Source organism: Sphaeramia orbicularis, chromosome 8 (genome assembly GCF_902148855.1).
Source record: "Sphaeramia orbicularis chromosome 8, fSphaOr1.1, whole genome shotgun sequence".
Taxonomy (NCBI): domain Eukaryota; kingdom Metazoa; phylum Chordata; class Actinopteri; order Kurtiformes; family Apogonidae; genus Sphaeramia; species Sphaeramia orbicularis.
Genome location: NC_043964.1, coordinates 44,807,503 through 44,817,983, shown reverse-complemented (window position 1 = coordinate 44,817,983; position 10,481 = coordinate 44,807,503). Strand labels below are relative to the sequence as shown.

At 37.9% G+C, this 10,481-nt stretch overlaps 1 protein-coding gene across 4 annotated transcripts in view; it reads left to right on the top strand.

Annotated features, from left to right (window-relative positions):
* Window positions 1-842: 842 nt before the first annotated feature.
* Window positions 843-10,481, top strand: part of gcdhb (glutaryl-CoA dehydrogenase b) — a 9,981-nt gene continuing 342 nt past the window's right edge. The window contains exons 1-12 of one of the 4 annotated variants that reach the window (XM_030140253.1): window positions 843-968; window positions 3,177-3,292; window positions 3,432-3,464; window positions 3,586-3,726; window positions 3,934-3,996; window positions 6,168-6,338; window positions 6,558-6,687; window positions 8,062-8,278; window positions 8,395-8,498; window positions 8,953-9,078; window positions 9,254-9,414; window positions 10,158-10,481. The exon at window positions 10,158-10,481 is cut by the window's right edge and continues 342 nt beyond it. In XM_030140253.1, coding sequence (XP_029996113.1) covers window positions 3,181-3,292; window positions 3,432-3,464; window positions 3,586-3,726; window positions 3,934-3,996; window positions 6,168-6,338; window positions 6,558-6,687; window positions 8,062-8,278; window positions 8,395-8,498; window positions 8,953-9,078; window positions 9,254-9,414; window positions 10,158-10,231 — 1,332 coding nt within the window. In that variant the 5' untranslated portion in view covers window positions 843-968; window positions 3,177-3,180 and the 3' untranslated portion in view covers window positions 10,232-10,481. Of the gene's footprint in view, window positions 976-3,176; window positions 3,293-3,431; window positions 3,465-3,585; window positions 3,727-3,933; window positions 3,997-6,167; window positions 6,339-6,557; window positions 6,688-8,061; window positions 8,279-8,394; window positions 8,499-8,952; window positions 9,079-9,253; window positions 9,415-10,157 lie in introns of all 4 variants that reach the window. The other 3 variants (XM_030140254.1, XM_030140256.1, XM_030140257.1) reach the window with 3 other exon arrangements.

Below are 10,481 nucleotides of genomic sequence, written 5' to 3'. Positions count from 1 at the left end.
TGGACATTGCCATTGTTTTGTCTCCAGAGTGACAGACGAACGTCCGACCCTCAAAGTTTTTCTGTTTCTTCAACTTTGGTGTTTGGTAGTGAAAACCCCACTGTTGTAATATTCAATTAAGATACAAACACATTTGAATCCTACTAATATATATATATATATATATATATATATATATATATATATATATATATATTTGATTAAATGTTGTCTCCTTTTTCCTTTAGTTCAATGTGAGCTACGGCCCATATAAGGTGCTTATAGATTACACTTACAAAGTTGGTTAAAACACTTCAGAATTACTTTATTGTGAGGCGTTCATTTCAGCTATAAAAAATTATGAAGCTGTTGTGTTTTTACAGGTTTGATTGGACATCTAAAAGGTCTTCTGTATAACAATTGAAGGAAACAACAAGATTGTTTAATAAGTCTCAGGAATCTGCAGGTCATAGACTATTAGCATGAGAATAATCGAAATGTTAATTATGTCTACAGACTGGAATAGGAAGCCGACCTGTTGGAAATTGGCAGCTACTTTGATTCTTCCTTGAAACCTGGGTGATTTTCTGGGAAATAGACTCGTCTATTTCACTCCCCTCCTAATGAGCCAATCAGATCTCTCGATAGGCGCTGAGGTGTCCCCTGAAGCCAGCCATCTTTGCTGATGATGAATAGATTTGCACAACGCTCAGTTAGGACTTGAATATCTTTGTCTCAAAATAGATTGTGTATTTTCTTACAGGAGACTAAAATTTTCTCTCTGCACAGTGGCACTTTACTTTTGAAAGACGTTTGTCACACATTTCGGTGGAGAAGCCACACTCAACATGACGGTACATAACGTCCAGTTAGGTGAACGTTACGTGATGACGTAGTCGTGTTTTGACGTTGAGTGTGACACACTGCCCCGTCAACTTGAGAGAGGCAAGGAAGGGAAATTCAGGACCAGGGCTTGTTTTCACCAGCTAGTAAGTTGTTCTTTCTTCGCTGTCAGAATGGCTAGAATTGTTATTTGCACCACACAGCGCACATACAGTGCGTAATTCTAATCAACACTGCGAAATTACCTGTTGTTTAGCCATATGGAAGCTATTCCGAGCTACTGCTATTAGCTAACACTGTTATTTAAGAGCACCTAGCTTAGCTTTGCTGGCCTAGCTTGGCATCATACCAAACTGTTAAGCTTGGACAAAAGTTTGTTGACTTTACACTGTCACAGACTGCTTCATTAGACATTATTGCACCACATATATGGCCAGATATTGTCTAGACAGCGACTGTCAGCATAAAGCCGACTTCAATGTCTTACCGGTACTGCAGCTAACTTATATTTACATATATTTTTCCTGCACTGCTGCTGCTGTGTGCTCTTATAATAAAAGTACTCTTTATGTACGAGTCACCGTTTTACACACTGGTTCAGAGTTATTGGACCAGCTTCACATAGCATCCACAAACTCCACTTTAAGGCACATGAACTGTAAAATGAGTGAGATACTTCCACTACATACTACAGGTACATATAAAAAAATTAGAATATCATGAAAAAGTTCAATATTTTTTGTCACTCATTTCAGAAAGTGAAACCCATATATTATATAGAATCATTAGACAGAGTGAAATATTTCAAGCCTTATTTCTTGAAATTTTGATGTTTATGGCTTACAGATAATGAAAACTCAAAATTCCGTGTCTCAGAAAATTAGAGTATTGCATAAAATCAATAAAAAAGGGATATTTTAAACAGAAATGTCAGGCTTCTGAAAAGTATGTTCATTTCTATGAACTCAAGACTTAAGTTGGGCCTCCTTTTACATGAAGTACCGCATTAATGTGTCATGTCAACATGGTTACTAACCCACTGTTGTGTTGTGTTCTGGTCTGTGTGTTTTTTGTCTTTGTGTGCTGTATGCAAAGCTGCTGAATACTTGAATTTCCCTCGGGATCAATAAAGTATCTATCTATCTATCTATCTATCTATCTATCTATCTATCTATCTATCTATCTATCTATCTATCTATCTATCTATCTATCTATCTATCTATCTATGTCATGGAGGCGATCAGCCTGTGGCTCTGCTCAGGTGGAATGGAAACCCAGGTTGCTTTGACAGTGGCCTTCAGGTCATCTGCATTGTTGGATCTGGTGTCTCTCATCTTCCTATTGACAATACTCCATAGATTCTTGACTGTGGACTTCAGAAAACACAGTGGACCAACACCAGCAGATGCCATGGCAGACCAAATCATCACTGACAGTGAAAAGTCCAAAGTTCTCTTTTCAGATGAAAGTAAATTTTGCATGTCATTTGGAAATCAAGGTCCCAGAGTCTGGAGGAAGAGTGGAGAGGCACAGCATCCATGTTGCTTGAAGTCCAATGTGAAGTTTCCACAGTCAGTGATGATTTGGGCTTGCCATGGCATCTGCTGGTGTCGGTCCACTGTGTTTTCTGAAGTACACAGTCAACGCAGCCATCTACCAGGACATTTTAGAGCGCTTCATGCTTCCTTCTTCTGACAAGCTGTATGGAGATGCTGATTTCATTTACCAGCAGGACTTGGCACCTGCCCACACTGCCAAAGGTACCAGAAGCTGGTTCAATGACCATGGTGTTACTGTGCTTGATTGGACAGAAAACTCACCTGACTTGAACCCCATAGAGAATCTATGGTGTATTGTCAAGAGGAAGATGAGAGACTCCAGATCCAACAATGCAGATGGCCTGAAGGCTGCTATCAAAGCAACCTGAGCTTCCATTCCACCTGAGCAGTGCCACAGGCTGATGGCCTCCATGATGCAGTAATTTATGCAAAAGGAGGCCCAACCAAGTATTGAGTACATAGAAATGAACACACTTTTCAGAAGCCTGACATTTCTGTTTAAAATATCAGTTTTTTATTGATTTTATACAATATTCTAATTTTCTGAGACATTGAATTTTGGGATTTCATTATCTGTAAGCCATAATCATCAAAATTTCAAGAAATTAGGCTTGAAATATTTCACTCTATGTCTAATGAGTCTATATAATACATGGATTTCACTTTCTGAAATGAGTGACAAAATAAATATACTGAACTTTTTCATGATATTCTAATTTTTGGAGATGTACCTATATACAGATAGTTTGTGTAAATGACCACTTTACTGAATGTGGATTTTTACATGTTTTGTAGTTTAATGTCCGTCATGGCTCTGAGAGGTGCTCTGTTTCGTCTCTTGGTAAATCCTCAGAGATGTGCCATCATATCAGCTTCCAGATCACAGGGCACTGCAGCACCTGCCAGACAGGGTGAGTATGACAATAGATTAGGGGTTTTACATAATTTATTTGAAAGAGACCATAATTTAAATTATACTTTCTTTAGTATTTTAGGTATTAAAAGAAAAACATTATGATCTATAATAACTTTTTTTGCTTATATTCACAGATTCTCAGAATACTGATCTGAAGTACAAATCACGTAAGTATTAATTCTTTCTCATTTTTAAAAGTTCTGAAATATCACTTTGAAATGACAAAATGTATCAGAAATATTTTTTAATAAGTGGTTTTAAGATTGTGCCTGTGCTTTTGTGTGACAGCTAAGGTTCAGTTCAACTGGCAGGATGCCCTGGACCTGGAGGGTCAGCTGACGGAGGATGAGATCATGATCAGAGACTCCTTCCGGACCTACTGCCAAGAGAAACTCATGCCTCGCATTCTGATGGCAAACAGAAATGAAGGTAAAGAATGAGAGACCTATTCTTTGAAAAGGTTGGTTATAGAAGTGTTCATGTTGCTGTTATGCATAGGGCACAATTTTTTTTATCTTCTTAGAGAAACTTATGTTTCAACTTTTGCCAATATTACCACTTAAACAACTGCTAATATGTTCTTAGTTCATACACTGCAGTGTAACTGCTATGAAACTTGTTTTGTTTTGTTTTCAGTTTTCCACAGAGAAATTGTATCAGAAATGGGAGAGATGGGCGTCCTAGGTCCAACCATTAAAGGTAAGTCTAAACAAGTTAAAGAGGCACCATGTGGCCTGCTCACTGTATGTATTTTATAGTGGCAGGTGCATTTTATGCAGTAACTGGACTAGGGATGTAAACAATTAATCGACTGTCGATTAATTGTCGATAAGATTTTACTTGATTAAATTATTCATTGTTGGTTAATTGCCTTTTTCCGCCTGTCCACACCTGTCTGAAGGCTGCTGGTTTGTCCGCGCTGCAACGCCGCGGCTGGGATAGCTGGTCATCGAACTGGATCATGGCGTTGATGAGTTAGAATGGTTTTAGGGCAGTGTTTTTCAACATTGGGGTCGGGACCCCATGTGGGGTTGCCTGGAATTCAAATGGGATTGCCTGAAATTTCTAATAATTGATAAAAAAAAAAAAATTACTGATAAAAAAATATTTGGTGAGTTGAGAGAGACAATCACAATACATAAAAGACATGACAAACTCTTAAGCTGAAACTGAAGCACTGGGTTACTGTTTATCTTTCAAATGTTCGTTGTGGCCGGTTTAGATGCTGCAGCTCTTTCATAATTCATAGTTTGAGTTATTGTTTGTTCTGTATTAATTGTCAGCCTGTAAATCCAAGCTGAACCGACTGTACATATGTGACCAAGGAAAATAAAATTCTCACTTCGTGCAGTAATCTACACCTGGCTTTTCTGCCTCTATCCATAATAATATACATTGTATAGTCTAAATGTCATCTAAAATTAATATTTATTTGCAACATAGTATAGCAAACTATTACATGATTAAAAACAAATTCATTTTAGAAAACAAAATGTCTACGCTTTGAATGTCTGGGGTTGCCAGAAATTTGTGATGTTAAAATGGGGTCACGAGCCAAAAAAAGGTTGGGAACCACTGCTTTAGGGACATGGTGGAGTGAAACACAAACCGGACTGTCTGTTTGTGGGAGCAGTACACCCCCGAATAAATACACGCACAAATGCAGGGTCGGTATCAGATCAGAGCGTTTTCCCTGGAGATTGGTCTAGTCCACAGCCAATGAGACAGAAGTTGAAAACATCCTCCTGATCCGGGCCACAGGTATGTCGAACATTATGTCCAGCAGTCACTCCAGTGGACACGGGAAAAAGAGTGTGGGGGGGAGAGACTTATTATACATATGTATATGTATATCCTGCCCCCTGAAATTAAAATTTGCGAAGCTTCAGGAGGTAGGGAAAAGATAAATGAGCAAAAAGTTTCACTTTGACTTCTGCGGGGGCACGGACTGCACCGCCCTGTACTCCCATAGTATTATAAGTAGGACGGAAAGGGATGCACGCACATGTGTGGTTACCATCCAACATGCACGCATCCCCTGGCCGAACTGCACGCATGCAGCTGAGTAACCCCCACACACACACACCGACAAAACGCATGTGCGTGCACCCCCCCATTACACACCGCCACATAAACAAATTAATTCTACAGGAAACACTGACTGTATCCAATGGTTCAATAAATCAATGTGACATGCATTTTTCATGAAGTATATGCACACTATTTGGCTTTTATTCTTATAGACCGTATTGAAAGAGAAATTCAGGTTCTCAGGAAAATTGCCGCTTACCAATTAATCGATAATCGATTGATAAGGTCAACCAACTAATGATTAATGTATTAATCGAGAATTTGCATCCCTAAACTGGACTTAACTGGACATTGGTCATCTGGTCACCGGACATGCGCGTTTACTTTAGACAAATCTCTAAGTATGTCTGTCAGATTACTATGTGTGTGAGTTGTTTTTTATTAAAATACCAGGTTGTAAAAAAAATGTTGATGTATTTGAGTTTTGTAATATTACAATCTTGTGAAATCAGCTCTCACACCATTGATTTTTAATTATTTTTTTTTACCAGTGGTTGGATTTCAGTGTTGTAATGCATTTTCAGCCTTTTCAACCTTCAAGTCTAGTGTAACAACTTAAAGAATAGACAGGAAGTGGCATAAACATAACTTCTACTCAAATGTCTATCACGTTGCGTTCTTTATATTTTGACAATTTAATAATTATTTTTCTTGTAACTACATTTAGAAAATTGCGATATATCAGCTTGCTTACAGTATGACAAAATATTGAATTGTAACCTCTGTATAACGATATATATGGAGCTCTAATTTTGCCTTTTTCTGCTTTTGACATTAAGGTTATGGCTGTGCAGGGACAAGTTATGTGGCTTACGGTCTGATAGCCAGAGAAGTAGAGAGAGTGGACAGCGGCTATCGCTCAGTCATGAGTGTGCAGTCATCACTGGTTATGCACCCCATTAATGCCTATGGTACTGCGGAGCAGAAGGAGAAGTATCTTCCAAGGCTGGGTGAGAAAACGAGAAAAACAAGGAACAGTACAATTTTAAAAAGGTTAACTCATTTTATTATCCCTGTAAGAAAATTTGGTCTGCATTTTACCCATCCTAATACACACACAGTATCTAGCATTAGCACTGGCTATTAGAATCAGCACCTTTGACCTTTGAAAACACTGAGTTAGTTTTCCTCCATTGTACTTACTCACTTGGTCCCTCTGTCACTTCCAGCTCGGGGAGAGATCCTGGGTTGTTTTGGTTTGACAGAGCCTAACCATGGCAGTGACCCCAGCGGAATGGAGACCAGAGCCAAGTACAACCCATCCAGTCGTACATACAGTGTCACTGGCTCAAAGACCTGGTGGGTAGTGAAGAAGTTTTTGAGAAATTTGCAGAATTATTCTTAAGAAAAGTAGGTATTTTATACAGTCTCTGAAAAAAGTCTTGTCACTTATCCAACTTGTAGGAACAAAAAATAATAACTTGACTTGTAGTTGACCAATTGGAATCAGAAATGGCTTATATGAAAGCAAAGACCTCTAGAGTATGCGTCTATCAAAATAAAGTTTTGTAACATTCATGGAGTTTTATAACTTGATTATGACAAAGGTCAGATTTTGCTAGGACAAATGTCTTGTTGCATACAAAAATAATGTAGACATTATCGTGTACTTTATTTAGAATGCACAAACATGGTACAATAACATCAGAACATAAAGTCATGGTGCCTTGGAAAAAATAATATCGTGTGTGTGTGTGTTTTTTTTAAAACAATTTCTTTGCAAAAAATAATAAATGATCGATATAACTACTACATAACTGCTACTAAAACAAAAATACTCAGCTCTCAGAACTTGAATAGTACAAAGGGTAAAAGTTCAAATTAATTTTTAAACAACATAGTAATATTTTAAGCTACAAAACCTGAGAAATCAGCATTTGGTAGAACGACACTGTCTCCACCAGTCTTTAATGGTGCTGTTTGCTACTTTATGCCACTTCCCAAGCAGAAAATACACATGGCTCAGCTTTATTGAAGGCTTGTGACCATCCATCTTCCCCTTGATCCGAGTCCAGAAGTTTTCAATTGGATTCAGGACTGGAATTTTACTTCTTCCAGAAGTTCTTCCAGAACTGTATTTGCACTCAAGTAAACAAACTCCGACTGCTCATAGTAAATCGTCCACATAGAACTCTCTGTGAACTGTGTAGTATTGATCAACCATTTAGTAATTTCCTTAAGCATTTCTTGATTTTGTGGTTTGTTTTGGGGGTTTTAGTCATCTAATGCAGTAGCTTTATTGTTTTTCAAGATGAAGTTTGTGGTTTAGTCACAGAACACTACATGCCATTAATAGTCCACATGGTGGAGCTGTTCACACCAAAGTGTTGGATGAGACCTACTGACGTGTTAATGTTTGACGTGTTAATGTTTCCTCACAGGTCACATGTAATAATTTAACTTTTTGTATTTTTGATCAATCTTATAAGATAATAAATTTTTAATTACATTAAAACCAAATATTAAATCCCAGTAAAAAATAAAGTTAAAGTAATTACAGAAATACTTTTCACATGATTTTTTCAGTTCAGAGTTAAGTTATTCACAGTAAGAAGAACATCTCGCTTTATATATTACTGTAAATACAGATTTGACTGCTTCACCTTTGTTAAACGGTTGTTAAACATTAAACTATTTGATACTTCACGAACACCTCCTTACCTCCATCATCAGGATTACCAACTCCCCAGTGGCAGACATCGCTGTCGTCTGGGCTAAATGTGATGACGGCAAGGTCCGGGGCTTCATTTTGGAGCGTGGCATGAAAGGCTTTTCCACACCAAAGATTGAAGGAAAGTTCTCTCTTAGAGCATCTGCCACTGGTATGATCCTCATGGATGAGGTGGAGGTCCCTGAGGAGAACCTGCTCCCAAATGTCTCAGGCCTTGGGGTAAGAGAATTGATCCATGAACATTCATAAAACCTTTTTGATCTGTTACATGTATAATATATTTGTGTTTTGTAAGGTTACTAACAGGTATTTGGCTTTTTGTTGAATCTCATCAGGGTCCTTTTGGCTGTTTGAACAACGCCCGGTACGGTATTGCATGGGGGTCTTTGGGTGCTGCAGAGTTCTGCTTCCATGCGGCTCGTCAGTATACACTTGACAGGTCAGACATCCTGCTCATCTTTGGATGTCACATGTCATTTCTGTGACTAGTATTAGATTCGACTCTACATTGTAGTTAAATTCATTGTTTGTTTTTAACAATTATTCAGTCATTTTAATGTTAAGGTGTGTTGTATGGGCATGAGTATTTGGTCATAATAGTCTTAATAAATTACTCTGAGGGACAGGCAAAAAAGTGTATTTCTTCTTTTTTCTCAGTATTATGGCTTTAACTGATTTTTTTTTTTCTGTCTGCAATGAACTAAAGACTTAACATTTACATTGTTACTCACTTCACATATGTATGCACCTGTAAGAAAATGGCCTACATTACTGTCATAATTACAGAGACAGTTGGTCGAAAAGTGAGTTAATGTGATATATTGCTTCATCCAAGTGAATGAATTTATTTCCTAATATGCATGTGGTTAACAGTGTGTACTTCTCTGAACCAGAATCCAGTTTGGCGTGCCCCTGGCAAGGAATCAGCTGGTACAGAAGAAAATGGCTGACATGCTGACAGAGATCACCATTGGCTTGCAGTCGTGTCTGCAGCTGGGAAGACTCATTGATGAGAAAAAGTAAAGACAACTTGATCCTCTAATTAAGGTTTATTAAGTGAACATTAACATCTTAACATTATTGTGTTTTTCATAGTAGATTTTTATGTGTCATAATTTGTGACCATTACGAGTATATAGTCTTGTGTGTATTTTAGGCATATTTACACACTTCCCCATGGCATTGACTTCACAGAGCAGCCCCAGAGATGATCTCCATGCTGAAGAGGAACAGCTGTGGTAAAGCTCTGGACATTGCACGGCAGGCCAGAGACATGCTGGGAGGAAATGGCATCGCAGATGAATATCACATCATCCGCCACGTTATGAACCTAGAGTCTGTCAACACATATGAAGGTGAGGGAAGCATGCAGGTTTTGATAAAAGCAGAGCATTTTTATCTCACAGGACAATAGATCATGAGTTATTGTGAAGGTGCTGTGTCTGGTGGCAGCGTCTTTGTTAGCATTTTCTTCAAACATCTTCTCCAATGAAACTACTGGTTGGATTCATTTCTGATTTTATATGTAGCTTCCTTGGTACAATGTCTACAAAGTCTGTTGACAATTTTGAGATTTTTTATTTATTTATTTATTTTTCTAACAAATTTTTGAAATGCTAAAAATATGCCTTTCTTTATAATGGGCCATATTTTGATGTTTTAAAACATGGAAATGGTTAGAGATATTAATATAGTTACTATTTGAGCACTGATAGGAACTCATTTATGGACTTTCATTTAATTTGTTGAGTTATTCTCCAAAGAAAGTACCACCCACTTCAATTAGGAGATTGATGTCCTGCATCAAGACCACAGGACTCTTAACATAGCAGCAGAACCTGAAAACCTCACAAATTCAACTTGTTATTTATGCTTGATAGAACATGCCGGTGAGACAGAGGCCCATTGGTCCTATTTTTTCTACATGTGAAGGGACATATCTGGGGAAACAATAGCAGTGTGTTTTGCATAATGTTGACTTCAACCTGAACAGATTATGTAACAATACACATTTGTGAAGTTCATTTCCCTAAATTGCTGTATTAATCCTTCCCATGCACCTGTTCATCCTGTTTAATATCACTTTCTCCTCCTGCAGGTACACATGATATTCACGCCCTGATCCTGGGCAGAGCCATCACAGGGCTGCAGTCCTTCACTGTGGGCAAATAGATCTGTTCCCTTCGCAATCTTAATGGTACTCGCATGTCAGCTCTGCAACGAGGCATAAGCAGTTTGTCATCTGCATATTGGCATTGTTTGTTTTCTCTCAGGTTTGTAGAACATTTATATTTTGAGTGCATTGTTTGTAGAAAAGACACTAAACTTGTGAACTGTTGCAGAGTGTGATGCAATCATAAGAGGGCTATTTTTCTACTGTAATTGTAACATTGTGTTTCCCTCTTGTATAGACAAAGCAAAA